Source organism: Hordeum vulgare, chromosome 3H (genome assembly GCF_904849725.1).
Source record: "Hordeum vulgare subsp. vulgare chromosome 3H, MorexV3_pseudomolecules_assembly, whole genome shotgun sequence".
Lineage (NCBI taxonomy): Eukaryota > Viridiplantae > Streptophyta > Magnoliopsida > Poales > Poaceae > Hordeum > Hordeum vulgare.
This window is the reverse complement of record NC_058520.1, coordinates 249,277,509-249,292,492: the sequence shown is the minus strand read 5'-3', so window position 1 is coordinate 249,292,492 and position 14,984 is coordinate 249,277,509. Positions and strand designations below refer to the sequence as shown.

The following is a 14,984-nucleotide window of genomic DNA, read 5'->3' as shown; positions in this document are numbered from 1 at the left end:
GCGTGCACGACGGCGGTCACTTGTCGGCGTGCGTTTCCTTCCTGGCGGCCCAGAGCGGCAACGTGCTCTTGAAGGCCGGAAGAAGGTGGAGAACTTCAGGCACCGTTGGGTCCTTATGTGCCTCAAGGATGCCAACCCTCGGCTGGAAGTGCCGAGGGAGTTGCCAGAGAAGAGCTCCGCATGGAGCTCGGCGAAGCTCTCCAACCCTCGGGCTGTGCCCGTGCTGGAGAGTTTTTCCCGCTATATCAGCGCCAAGAGGCTGACCGGGGGAATGATGGTGAAGGAGTTCCTGGCGCAACACTTGGCGCCTCTCCAGGCACACTCCAGGCCCCTATGGGAGTACCGGGCTGGCGACGACGAGCTCCAACTTCGGTCCCGGGACCTCCCCACAGAGGACCTGGGCAGGGCCATGGCGATTTTGATGGGCGATGACCCCGGCGACCTTCCCGAGGCCCTGGGTCCGTTATACCATCGTGACGACCGGGCCGACCTGGTCGATGCCTGTCTTCAATGAGCGGGGGCTCCTCCCAACTGAAGGCTCCGGTCCGGTGGAGGTGTCATCCAGCGACACCTCCGGTGAAGGGGACTCGAAGAAGACCGTCGACGACCGTGCCTCTCCCATCGCAATTCGTCCTTCTGCGCGAGCTCGAGGATGACGACGCCACCGGTGATACCTCCGCCGGGACCCCCCTCGCGCCCGACCAGGGCCTCCATGGGACCTGTGCCGACTCCGTGGGCCACGCGGTCCGCATGCGTGCTCGCTTCCCGGAAGCTTGGGGCTAAGCCGTCCCCGGTGCACCCCGCCTCTGCAGGTGGGAGACCGAAGGCGCCGAGCTCGCCTCCCTCCATGGGGGCCCCCGTTTCCTCTGCTATCACCAGGGCGGAGAGGAGGAAGAGATGGTGCAATGTCGAAGAGTGAGTTACCCGCTTGGGCATGCCTTGTGCGTCTATTGTCCATGCTCGGACGATTTACTCCTTTATACTTGACGTCCAGGGATGTCGTCTCACCGGGGGCTAAGAGGAAGAAGACGGTTGTCAAGCCAAAGGCGACCCCCGACGCCCCACCTGCTCCCGTCTGCGCTTCGCCGTCTGCGGGTGGGGAGGAGGAGGCTCGTGGGGCTCCCCTGGCCTTGGTCGTCAAGCCCCCCGAGCCCCCGAAGCATCCTGAAGCGACCGTGGGGATGCCGCTTCCCGGGGGGCAGGCCTGCGAGGGTCCTCAGGCTCGTGAGGTGTTGATGCCCGCAATCGTTGAGCAGTTTTCGGGGCCCCTTGTTCTTCGTGGTGCTGCTCCTCCGGCAGCGCCACCCACGCTAGCGCTGGAGACTCTTCAGGATGAGGTCCAGAAGACCTCGGAGCTCACCCAAGGTGTCTTGGATGCGGCCTTCGCCGCCCTGGGTGATGTCGCAGCCGAGATGAGGAAGGTCGAGCAGGAGGCCGAGGATGCCCGCACCGCGCGTGAGAAGGCGCTGAAGGAGGCCAAGGCGGTTGTCGAGCGCTCCGAAGAGGTGGAATCCTGCCTGAGCGCCCTCTAGGGGAAACAAGCCGAGCAGGCCGAGCAGCATCGCTTGCAGGGGGAGGAACTTAAGGTCTGCGAGGCCAAGCTCGCCGCACGGGAGGAAGAACTGCCCCAGGAGGCGAGCCGCCTCGGCACGGAGCAGATGCGCTTGAAAGAGCGGGAGAAGGAAGTCACCACGAGGAAGGCTCTCCTTGATGTCCAGGATAAAGCTCTCGCCGCCGCTGAGGAGACGAAGGCCGCTGAGCTGGCTTGTTTCCCTAATGTCGAGGTCAGGCTTTGCGAGGCGCTCCGCTCCCTCTGCCGGGACGAGTTCGATGAGCCTCCGGACACCCGGAGGACTGCTTCGTTGCGCTCGCGAAGGGGATCGTCATGGCGTTGGAGATTGCCGTCACGCAGATAGACAAGACCTTGGACAGCGAGTGTCGCGACCTCTTCTTCGCGGGCCGCGACTCACGTCTTCAGTCACCTTCATATCTGCGACCCTGGGTTCGATCTGAGCTCCGTGATCGTGTCGGTCCCTGCCAAGGCCCGCGACCTCGCCGCGGAGGCGGTGAAGGGTCCTATGGAGGCGCTGGTGAGGAGGTTCTCCCGCGTCGTGGCTCCTTCGTCTCCACGTACCACCGGAGCCGATGATGGGGAAGACGATGCCTCTGACGTCGACGACCAGCCCCCAGCGGAGTGGGTGATCGACGGTGGCTCATCCTGATTCCCTATCCCTGTTATTTTCCTGTAATGCACATCATGCCTCGTGGAGGCGTTAAACTTATTTGCGTTTTTATGAACTTGGCCGTGGTCTGTAATAATTGAATGCTTGAATGCTTTCCCCACCTCGTTCCGGTCATGTTTGATGTGTTACTCTGCGTTGGTGTTGGTGCACTAAAGACTGGGGTCTCTAGCGCCCCAGACTTGTGCACGGGCGCGAAGAGCCCCTGATGGTAGGGCGTGGCAGAGCCCAGACAAGATGCACCCCCAAGATATCCAAGGCCCCGGCAAGCGTGCCTTGCCGGGAAGGCGCCCAAGGCCACGTCCGTTTGATGGACGTGATGAACGCACCAAGCACAAGACCCTGGCGAGCTTCCCTCGCCGAGAAGACAGCCGAAGCCCCCGTCAAGCTTCCTTGCCGAGACGAAGACCCAAGGCCCCGGCAAGAACCCTTGCCGGGATGACATGGCAAAGCACTAGAGGGCGAGCGCCCTTGCCACAGTGCCATCGCCCCCCGAGTTCCAATGCATTCCCCATGCGCCAGCGGGGCGCCCAGGTGTCGAAACGCCTGGACACATGTCCTCACCAGCACTTAGCTGACAAGGACAAGACGTGCATTTAATGCACTTGACAGCGGTAGATGGATAAGCGTCGCTCTAGGTTCACTGTAACATCTCGTGAACCTACCATCGAGCATTATAGGTGACCCCTTTTGCCTATAAAAGGAGGCCCTTAGCTCATTCACAAGGGGTTAGATTCTTGGGAGATCAGTCAAGAAGACGGTTATCATCACTGTAACGAACAAAAAAAAACGCTTAACATGACCAAACGAGCAGGACGTAGGGTTTTACGCATAAGCGGCCCGAACCTCGATAAAACGGCTTGTCGGGTGTTGATTGTTAGGTCTGCTCTTGACGCTGTTTTTCCCCGCCCCGCGATCACAAGGGTATCATGTTGATCCCCATAGGTGTCGACCTAGCATCGTTGACATCTTCGGCGCGCCAGGTAGGGGGCAGGGGAGAGATGCGTGAATCAGAGCAAGCTCAATGCCGGCTCCATCCAAGTTTGAGCGCTATGTCGCGTTCCCCCGGAAACGGGGGTACCGCGGCGGGCGCCCTGCTCTGCTACGGCTTACCAAGGCATGCACGAGCAACCCGTTACATGCGCGAGCAGGGCAGGGAGGCGGAGGCTCCAAGAGCAGCATCGTCAGGCCGATGCGTCACTCGGGGGCCAACGCGCAGCTGTCGAGGGCATGCCTGGGCGCTTCACAGAGGCCCTGCTGCATACTCCAGCGGACGCACCTCCGCGGAGCGATGCATAGTCATTTAGGATGCGCCACACGGTCCCAAAGCCCCGGCGCACGCTCTAGTGCGAGTGTTGTGCCCCTGAGAGCGTCGCATCGTCACCAAAAGACACGCTTGGGGGATCCGCAAGCACGGCCTAGCAAGAGAAAAGCAAAGGGGTTACACCCTGGCTGACTCTTTCTCCCAGCAACGGTCACGGACCATTGGCAAGAAGTCCTTGCCGGAGAAGAGACCGTCAGGAGCGGTGATTCCCTGCTCGCCGAGGGCTCCTATGCCCCAGCAAAAGATTTGAGCGCCTCGCAGGCACGGCGCGGACACATAAGTTCTAGAGTTTGAGATTCAGATTTGAAATAGATAGATTCTTTGCTTTTTCCCTTCGAAAGTTTCCAATCTTTGTGTGAGGAGTTTGCGCATACTAGGACCTTCCCAAAGTTCGGTGCACCTTGTCTTTGTTTTGAACTCGTTCAAACGACCTGGACTGCCACAAAGCGCCTTCAAACAGTTGCGAACCCAGTCAACAGAGCAAGCTGCTACGTAGCACCCGATTTCGTCTCAAGCTGCGCTTGGCGATTTCCATGGTTGCACCGAAAGCGGCAAGGAGCCTTGCTGGTAGTCGCCGGCAAGCTCCCAGATTATGCAAAAACAAGTCATACGAAGAACGGAATCGGAGAAGGGAAAAACTGCCTTTTTCATTCATATGAATGGATACATTTGGCTTCACTTACAAAGCATGGTTATCATAACCTAAAGACCATGTCTTTTGACGAGGACCGACCCGTGCGGAGGAGTGAAGTTCAAAAAGACAAAAAGGCGGGGCCCGCGGCGCAGCTAGCACTGGCCCCCTAGGGCCAGCACTGAGCGAGCGAGAACGAGACCGCCCTTGACGGGCGTCGCCTGGCCCCCCTCCGGCCGAGGTGCGGAGGGTGGGGCACAGGAAGGGGCGAAGGATCCGAAGCCGATGGACGCGCCTCCTCCTGGAGCCGGAGGACCAATACCTGCTCCGGTGAGGTGGCCCAAGCAGAGGACGTGGAGAAGTCAGAGCTGGTGGAGGTGCCTCCTCCTCGAACACGACGCACCTACGCCAGCTCCGGCAAGGTGCCCCCGCCGGGCGAGGGCGAGCCGCGGGCTGGCCACGGCGGTGCGGTCTACGTCCGGTTGGGGCCCGGGGAGTCAACACCCAGTTCGACACCCCGTGGCCCTAACCCAACACAGACCTCGCTGCCACCGCTGTCCTCCTCGTCGCTACCGCTCGAGGCAGGACAGCTGATGTCGCTCGGGCTCCCTTCGCAGCAGTCGAGAAGCACACGTGGGCCCCCCTAAAGCAACATGAAGGACCGCCACAGAATCAAGCCCCGGCGAGGACGGAGGCGCTGGAGTAGTGCTCCGCCTCCCTCGGCCTCGACCTCCGCGGCGACCTCGGCCTCTCACCCTTCCTTTACCACGGGCGTTCAGGCCGTCTTCCGCCGCGGCACCCTCAGAAGCTGTGGCATGATCCGAGCGGGATCCCCTCGCCGCCCTCACGGCCGACGGTGGTCGACCACGTCCCCTAACCATGGTTAGGGGCAAGTGCCAGCAGTAGACAGAAGAAGATTCCAAAGACCAAGACCGAGGAGTTTGTGGATCCAAGAGGTGTTGAGTGAGCAAAACCCCTCACAAACCCTCCCAATTTATAGGATGGGGCGCGGGGGCTAGCCTCCCTTACTCCAGAAGCCACCACCCTCTACGACCAATCGCTCGAGCTCACGGGCGAACAGAGAACCGCCGTAATGCACCAATGCATGCACGGGCGGGCCCAGCCACTACTGCGCCTTTCAAGGCCTCGTCTGCCACCTGTCCATCAATGACTGCGCATGCCACACGCGTGGCAAGGGCGTTTCAGGACACGGAGAGGCCACTTCATGCACGATCTCCCTCTTCGCGCATACGATGCGATGCGTGAGGAAAGGCAACCGCGAGCAGATCCAGCCACAAAGGCCCATGCACCTCTTTGGGTCTGGCCCAACAACGCTCCATGCACGTGTGTGGCCCAGGCCCGGGGCTCCTATCGGTGCACTAAAGACTAGGGTCTCTTGAGCCCCAGACTTGTGCACGGGTGCGAAGAGCCCCTGACGGCAGGGCGTGGCGGAGCCCAGACAAGATGCACCTCGAAGATATCCAAGGTACCGGCAAGCCTACCTTGCCGGGAAGGTGCCCAAGGCCACGTCCGTTTGATGGACGTGATGAACGCACCAAGCACAAGACCCTAGAGAGCTTCCCTCGCCGGGAAGACAACCGAAGCCTCCGGCAAGCTTCCTTGCCGGGACGAAGAACCAAGGCCCCGGCAAGCACCCTTGCCGGGATGACGTGGCAAAGCACTAGAGGGCGACCGCCCTTGCCATAGTGCCACCGTCCCCCGAGTTCCAGCGCATTCCGCATGCGCCAGCGGGGCGCCCAGGTGTTGAAACGCCTGGACACATGCCCTCACCAGCACTTAGCTGACAAGGACAAGACATGCACTTAATGCACCTGACAACGGTAGATGGATAAGCGCCGCTCTAGGTTCACTGTAACAACTCGTGAACCAACCATCGAGCACTATAGGTGACCCCTTTTGCCTATAAAGGGAGGCCCTTAGCTCATTCACAAGGGGTTAAACTCTTGGGAGATCGGTCAAGAAGACAGTTATCATCACTGTAATGAACAAAAAAAGAACGCTTAACACGACCAAACGAGTAGGACGTAGGGTTTTACGCGTAAGCAGCCCGAACCTGGGTAAAAGGCTTGTTGGGTGTTGATTGTTAGGTCTGCTCTTGACGTTGTTTTTCCCCGCCCTACGATCACAAGGGTATCACGTTGATCCCCATAGGTGTCGAGCTAGCATCGTCGACAGTTGGCAGGCCCGCCTCGCGCGTACCTTCCTGCGATTGAGCCAACCGGAAACCAAGGACGTCCCAAAGGGGGAAGGGGCTACGAGCGCAGTTAATCTCCTGAGTCATGACGCTCAGGATTCCCCCTTGACACGCGAGCTGCCCTCATGAGGAGAACGCGGCAAAGATTCCGAAATTTGGAACACCTTCAGCACTCCGAGTCGACAGGGCCTGCCCCGCGCATACCTCCCCGCGATTGAACCGATCGGAAACCAAGGACGCCCCAAAGGGGGGAGGGGCTATGAGCACAGTTAGGCCCTTGATTCGCGATGCTCAGGGGTCCTCCTTGACGTGCGAGCGAATCCGATGCTCCTCCTAAGAAACCGATAATTTAAGACTCCCGAACTCCTTCAGCACTTTGCGTCTGCAGGGCCCGTCCCGCGCGTACCTCCCCGCGCTTGAACCGACTGGAAAGGATGGCTCAAAGGGTAAAGGGGCTACGGCCGCAGTTCAGGCTCCTGAGTCGCGATGCTCAGGAGTCCCCCTTGACGTACGAGTGACTCCAGTGTTCTTCCTAAGGGACCCGAAGCGATTTGTCGAGTGCACTAGGCTCTGCGTCGGCAGGGCACGCCCCGCACGTACCTTCTGCGATTGAACCGTCTAAGGACGGCCCAAAGGGGGAAGGGGCTACAAGCATAGTTAGGCCCTAAGTCGCGATGCTCAGGGGTCCCCCTTGACGTGCGAGCGGCTCCGTACCTTCAGCTGTTTTCCCCATGCGCTGGTCGTGGGCGAAGTCGCGGGTGGACTGCGTTGATCTCCTTTCCGGCCGAGGGTGTAGCTATCGACGGGTTGTGTTTGTGCCAGCTAGGGGTGTAATTATTGGTGGACTGCCTTGGTGCCAGCTGAGGGCGTAGTCATTGGCTTACTATGTTGATTGCCCCTATCTATACCCAGCGCGGAGCATAGGTGTTCCACTAGGCGAGGGATAGACCCCTCCATGTTCTCGGGGGGGCCCGGGCGTATACAGCCTCGGCTCATTTTTACATGAGAGTGTCACGGTGGGGGTGTATCTCGGAGTTCACGAGGACGCTTTGGCCTCGCCAGTGTCCCTACCCCTGAGGCATTGGGGCCCGAGCTTCTCCCTGGCGTGGAGCATAGGGCTGCCAACAGGCTTAGGATGGACCCCTCCGCGTCCTCGGGGGGCCCTAGGCATATACAACCTCAACTTGTTATTACGTGAGAGTGCCATGGTGGGGATGTATATGGGAGGTCACGAGGCTACGTATCTGCATGGACAAACTTCAATCGGAGCCCCCAAGCATGGACAAAGTCCTCAAGGCAAGCCGCAAAATCTTCAGCCGATGCAGCGTCAGCCGTTCTCCAAGCGGCCAAAGTTTCAAAAGGAATCCTTCTTTGAAGAACGCATGTACTTCATCGGAGAAAATCCCTATGACAAGCCTCGCATCAGGCGTTTGAAGTTTTGGACCAGGACACAACTCAACTATTACGCATCTGTGTTTTGTGGAAGAAACAAGATTTTCGAGCACAGGCACATTCCTCGCGTTGAGCTTGAAGAAATTCCTTGCTTCGCCCCAGTCCTCAACGTTCTTTATGAAGCAGGACTGCTCCCTATGTGCTGAGATATCTTCGATTGGAACAGTGACATTGTTCTTCAATTCTATGCAACTCTGCACATCTGTGGAGATCCAACAGACATCAACACTTGGGTGCTGGATTGGATGACGCAGAACACACACTTCAAGGCTCCTGCCAATTTGATGTTGCGTGAACTACCAGTGTCAATTCCCTCAGAGCAGGCAGTAAAGTTTTATGATGAACGTGAGCTAGCAAACAAGCTGATGGAAGTCCTCATGAATCCTTTGGCTAAGGGGCAACCACCAAGAACAACCTTCCTAGTCCATGAGCTGAAGTATGAACCCAGGACGGTTTACAGAACCCTGTGCAGTGTTCTTGCGCCTATCAAAGGTCATGATGATGAAGAAGACGTTGTAGGCATCATGAAGAATATCCTCTTCAACATCATCCATGGCATTCCCATCAACATACATGATTTCTTCTTGAGGACTCTGGCGGAAAATGCTATGTCCCCTTTTGACCTGAAGATTTACGATCCATGGATCATGAGATTCATCAAACGCAGGTCACGCATCAACTATGACGCTGATTTCAACAATCATATAGGTTATATGCCTCCTCTAAGGGTCAACAAGAAGACTTTCGAGCCTGTTGAAGGAAAAGGCAAGTCTGTCATTGATGAAGGCAGTCGGCCTCTTGACGGCCAGTTCCGAGAGCCAGATGCTTATTCCTCATGGGATGACACTGAAACCCATCCTCCAAGTCATGTTGCTCCAAGGGTGATGAATACCAGAGAGCTTCTTCTCAGTCTTCACCAAAAGGTGGATCGGAATCACAAGTGGGTCAAATGCCAGTTCAGCGCCATTGTGAAAACCCTCAATGAAACACATAATGCAGTGAAGCTTAACCATCATTATCTTCATGAGGTTTTGATGGCACCTGGGCCACACTGACTCATTTGAAGACTCCAGCAGAACTTGAAGAATTGGAGTTTGTGCAGGACTCCGACTGGTCGTGGCCACCAAAGAAGAAATTCAGGCCAATCCCAGTTCCAGACCTTGAGGACAGTTCGTTTTCTTCATTCCGCACTACTGAATCACATGAAGATCAACAAGATACTGCCATTGGTCCAAGGAGGAAGTCTTCTCCCAAGAATCCTCACGCATCTTCCTCATTTGCCAAGAAGTGAAAGTCTTCACGGGCGTTAGTCCTCAGTTTGTCCCTTTTTGTCACTTGATGACAAAGGGTGAGAAATTTGAGAGTTAGTCTTCACGCAGGATATTTTGGGGGCTTATAAACTTTATTTAAGTTACCGGCTCTTGGCTCTTTTGAAGTGTTTTATGTAATGAGTTGTAACTTAAGCCCGATGGTACTCTGACGCTTTTGAACGTTTTTCTTCGCATGCTTATTCCTCAAAATTTTAATGCACGCATGCTGGAATTTGTCAGATACCATTTGTCATCATGCATCCTCAATTTCTTCATACTATATATCGTATGTATGCATGATTTACAGGACTCAGGGGGAGACCTCCATGATATAAATCATCAATGTGCATTTGCTGTGAAAAGCAAAATCCTCAAGATATGCACATCTTCAGGGGGAGTCTCTCTGAATCTTGATTCCAATTCCTCAAATGAGTATTTACACTTCATATTTTTATCCCCGTTGAAGACTTAACCTAATTGTCATCAACCACCAAAAAGGGGAGATTGTAAGTGCATCTAGCGCCCCTTAGTGATTTTGGTGGTTTGAAGACTTATAGGTTAAGTATCTAATGTGTTCGTGAGTGTACACATGATCTATAAGTCGCTGAGGAGTTTGAAATATTCGATGAATATCGACCCCTAAAAATGTATATCTTCGGCTGAAGAAATTGGTGTGAAGCTGAAGAATTGAATCGCGGAGAAATTGCAATGAAATTGATATTCCTCATGAAGATATTGAAAATGAGGAGTTCGGTGCGTCCTGAAGAAAATCAATCTGAAGACTTTGAAGCATGACGATTTATCCATTCTGTTTTATTTTCTTCACACTTGAGTAATAGGAACACCGTACTGTTAAAGGGGGTCAAAGTAACACATTGGAATGAATTTCCTCATGATGCTCAACCCAAGCCTAATCCTATCAAAAGCCTCAAGTGAGGAATATGAGAGACATGAGGACTCTCGCAGTTGAGGGTCCTGACCGTTACCGATAGTCGCGCCACGTCATTGGTCTTATCCACACCAACGGTCATATTACTTAAGGGCATTAATGTCAAATCATGTCAGCGTGCTCCCAGGCTATAAATAGCCGCCCCCACAACCATTAGCTGGTTGGCTGCTCCGTTAGAAACTAACACTTGTCATAAGAGCAACCCAAATTCCTGAGATTCTTTGAGAGTAATTCATCAGTGAGGAAATACCCCAAACACCAAACCACAAACCGAAAACCAAGTGATTGAGCATCACTGAAGAAGTTGTTCCTGTGTGGGACTGAAGCCTTTTACCTTTGAGGACTGTGCATCCTCCAGACAGTTAGGCGTCATGGTCTAGAGCAATCCAACAGTCAACCGTGGATCGCTAGGTGACCAAGTTTGTGAGGGTTTGTAAGTCTGTCCTAAAGACTTACCACGAGTGTTGGGCGAGGACTGTGTGTTCTTAGCCCAAGGAGAATACGGTAGGGACTGTGTGTCTTTTGGTTTCAATACCAAGCCGCTCCATACCAGATGTACAACTATCACAACTATTGGAACTGGGTCATCAACCACTGTCTTCACTGTGAAACGGGTTCTATTTCTTCAACTCTTTACATTCCTCAGTTTGTGTGTTGATGATTTTCACTGTCACTGTTTGAAGAATTTGCTGAAGACTTTCTCTGAAATTCCTCAACCCCAAATTCTTCACGTGAGTTAATCCTCATTTGTTTTCTCCGTGCCTGCGTACTATGCAAACTGTTCTTAATATTCCTCACCCTAAAAAACTGCTGTAGTGATACTTTGCACTCTTGATCCTTTTGCTGTTTCCGCTGCAAGTTAGTCATCAGTGATGAATTTCCTCAAAAGGAATTTCCTCAGTGATGAAATTCTAAAAATCTCCTATTCACCCCCTCTAGTCATAACACACTTTCAAATGGTATCAGAGCAAGGTACTCCCTTGTTCTGTGTGATTTTGGTTTAACCACCTCGAGTTTTAGTTATGTCGACTGCAGGCATGATCAAGGTTACTGCAGCATGTCCTACTTTCGAAGGAAAAGACTTTCCCTTCTGGAAGACCAAGATGCAGATGCATCTACAAGCTATTGACAATGATCTCTGGTATATTGTGGAACATGGTGTCCCTATCGTCATTGCTACTGTCTCTGCTGCTGATGTGAAGAAATTCAAGCAACTTGACTCTCAAGCGAAGAATATCATCTGTGGCCATCTGAGCAAAGGTCAGTATGGCAGAGTGAGTGCTTTGGGCTCAGCAAAACTTATCTGGGAAAGGCTATCCAAAGTTAATGAAGGAGTATCAACCCAACGTGATTCTCGTGTTGATGTTCTTCGCAATCTCTTCAATCGCTTCAAAAGGTTTGACAATGAAAGCTGCCAAGACACCTTTGATCGCCCCACTGACATATCAAATGAACTGCAAGCACTGAGAGCTCGAGACATTACTGATCACGAAGTTGTGAAGAAACTGCTAAGATCTTTGGATTCTACATTTGATACTTTAGTTCCGACGATTGAAGAAAGACCAGACTACAAGATGCTTGATCCAGCTAATATACTCGAAAGACTCAATACTCATGAATTCCAACAAGAGGAAAAGTGAGATCTATATGGACCAAGCTATTCTAGACCACGTGCACTGAAGGCCAAAGCAATTTCCTCATCTGAAGAAGAAGACTCGGATGGTAGCATTAGTGATCCTGAAGAATTTGGACAGGAGCTTGCAATGCTCGTGAGGAAATTCTAGAACTTTACACGATGTGGCCAGTTTGGTAAATCTTCAAGAAGAGATATGAGGAAATCAGAATGTTCATCTAAGGACTACAAGAAAAGAACCTGACACAAATGCAAGAAATCAGGCCACTACATTGCTGATTGTCCTCGTTGGGGAAACGAATCAAAGAAGAAGAAATACAAGGATGAAAGTTCTGATGACTCGAAGAAAAAGAAGAAATCTTCAAAATCCTCATCTTCAAAGTCCTCATCGCACAAGAAGACTAGTTTCAGAAAGGTTCGGGCACTGATTGGCAAGGAAATGGACTCTGAGGCAGAATCCGAGGAATGTGATGAAGAGGAGGGTTCTGATGAAGACTCAGAATCTGCACAGGCTAGCCTTGCACTTGCAACCACATTCGTCAGCAAGTCAATTTTCAACCTTGAAGAAAATGATAACACCATCCACACTGATGACTATGCTGATGACTTCGCTCCAACCTATTGCTTCATGGCAAAAGTTTCAAAGGTACCTAATGATGCTTCCTCCTCTGATTCAAGTGACTGTGAACCTGATGATTATAAAAAACCTAGTTACAGTAAACTTGCTATCATTGCCACTAAACAACAAACTGCCCTAAAAAGCTTCAGAAACTGCTAGATAGAAGCGATGATCTGTTGAATAATGAAATGAATCTTACCCAAATCCTCACTAAAGATATGAAAAGTCTTCAGTCCAGATTTGATAATCTTCAAGATCGTCATGATACACTCCTCGCTGATCATGAGAAACTTTCCTATGAATTTCTTCAAAGGAAGCTTGATCTAGAGAAGCTGAGGATTTCTCATGATGATCTTCGTATGGAAAATGATTCATTACTAGCTCAACAGATCAGTGTTGCTCAAGCTGAATTCATTCCTCCATGTCTTAAATGCATCAAACGTGAAACTGCTAATTCTTCACCAGAATCATCAAATGCTTCTATTGCTACAGATTCTTCAACTGCTCCTGTAGTGTCAAATTCCCCACTTGAGGAAACCACAAATGTCACTAATGAAAATGCAGGGCTGAAGGAATTGTATGTGGCAGGCATATACAAAAGTCTCAAAGGACACCAAACCCTTTGTGATGTGCTCAAAAAGCAGATCTTGAACTGGAACCCGAGGAAAGAAGGAATTGCCTTTGAGAGGAAATTGAATGCTGATGGATCTTATTGGAAACCTGAGCAGTATCCCAAAACCTCATGGGTTGCTGCTACTGGGCCTCCTTTTGATCCATCCAATCTAACATGCTTTTCATGTGAATTATCCTATTCCTCACATGAGTCATTTGACTCCAACTATAAGCTGTTCAAAAATCAATCTGGTGAAGTATTTGATCGATATGTTGGAACTAACTACAGGAATGGGCCTCCCCTGAGGAAAATCTGGGTTCCCAAAAGTTGCCTTGAAAATCTTCTGGTGAATGTCCTCATGACACCACCTATGAAGAATCTGAACCATAGATCAAATTCTTCAGGAGGACCAAAGTCTTCAAGAGGATCAAAATCCTCAACTGGTAAAAACTATGCTCGTACCCATGCTAATGCTTCTAACATGCAGGGAAATTACAAGGAATATGAATATGAACATTATTCTTCAAATCATTATGTTCATAAATCCTCAAATAAGTTCTCTGCATATTCATTTGAGTACTTTAACCCCCCCTACTATTAAGATAAGTGCATTAGCTTCAATGCCCCCTTTCTCATATGGTGCTCGCAGGATGATGAATGCTTTACCAACCCTTCAGATGTGGGTGGTGAAGAAATTGAACTAATCACTTCTGCAGGTCAGGTCTCCAGATGAAAATCATCATCTGAAGAATTTGCTGGAGACCTGAGGAAAATGCTTGATAGGAGGCAAGCTAATATTGATGAAATAGAAATATTTCACACATCCTTATAATCTTGTTTATGATGAAATTCCTATCTGATGAAATTGATATCATATTCTTCAAAGCTAAAGCATATGAGATGGTAAGTTGTACTAATTCATCTGCAGGATGACAAACCCAAGAGTACTGAGTGGGTTCTTGATAGTGGCTGCACACATCACATGACTGGTGACAAAAGCTTGCTGATGAATATGCCACTAACTCCATCATCCCTGAAGAAAATCACATATGCTGACAAAGGTAAAAGCAAGGTATTGGGACTTGGCAAAGTGTCTATTTCCAAGGATAGGCACATGGAAAAAGTGATGCTTGTTGAATCCCTTGGATTTAACCTCATGTCAGTCTCAATGCTTTGTGATCTTGATATGATTGTTATCTTTGGAAGATACACATGTGTTGTCATCATGGAATCTGACAGATCCGAAGTCTTCGAACGTGTTAGAAGAGGGGATTTGTACATTGTTTATTTCTCTACAGGTCCTCAACCAACCACTTGCTTACTAGCAAAAACCTCAGAAGGGTGGCTGTGGCATGGAAGACTCGGTCATGCAAGCATGAGGAATTTGCACACGCTCGCGAAGAAGAAGCATGTCATCGGCATCAAATCAGTCAAATTCCTCAAGGACCACCTCTGCGGTGCTTGTGAGTCTGGGAATATGACCAGATCCAAGCATCCCTCAAAGACCATCATGACCACTACTCGTCCATTTGAATTGCTTCACATGGATTTATTTGGACCTACTCATTATGCCACTCAAACAAATGCATCATCTTTATATGGCTTTGTCATAGTTGATGATTATTCCAGATATACATGGGTGCATATCATCCTATATAAAACTGAAGTGCGGGAAGTCTTCAAACGATTTTCTTCAAGGGCCTCGACGAATTTCGGCATCAAGATCAAACACATCAGGAGTGACAATGGAACAGTGTTCAAAAACACTGGTCTTGATAATTATCTTGATGAACTTGGTATTACTCACGAATTGTGTGCTCCTTATACTCCTCAACAGAATGGTGTCATCGAAAGGAAGAACAGGACTCTGGTTGAGATGGCAATAACCATGCTTGAAGAATATCAGACTCCTCGTCGCTTTTGGCCTGAAGCAATCAACAGTGCATGTCATATCATCAACAGGGTATATCTTCACAAATTCCTCAAGAAAACCTCATA

At 51.2% G+C, this 14,984-nt stretch overlaps 1 protein-coding gene across 1 annotated transcript in view; it reads left to right on the top strand.

Moving 5' to 3' along the window:
• The window catches only part of LOC123441651 (putative protein TPRXL), a gene marked incomplete at its 5' end in the record, with an annotated part of 3,831 nt that extends 3,317 nt beyond the window's left edge, over positions 1–514 (top strand). The window contains 2 exons of the mRNA XM_045117976.1: positions 1–62; positions 128–514. The exon at positions 1–62 is cut by the window's left edge and continues 37 nt beyond it. Of these exons, the coding sequence (XP_044973911.1) occupies positions 1–62; positions 128–514 (449 nt within the window). The remainder of the gene's footprint in view (positions 63–127) is intronic.
• Positions 515–14,984: the final 14,470 nt, after the last annotated feature.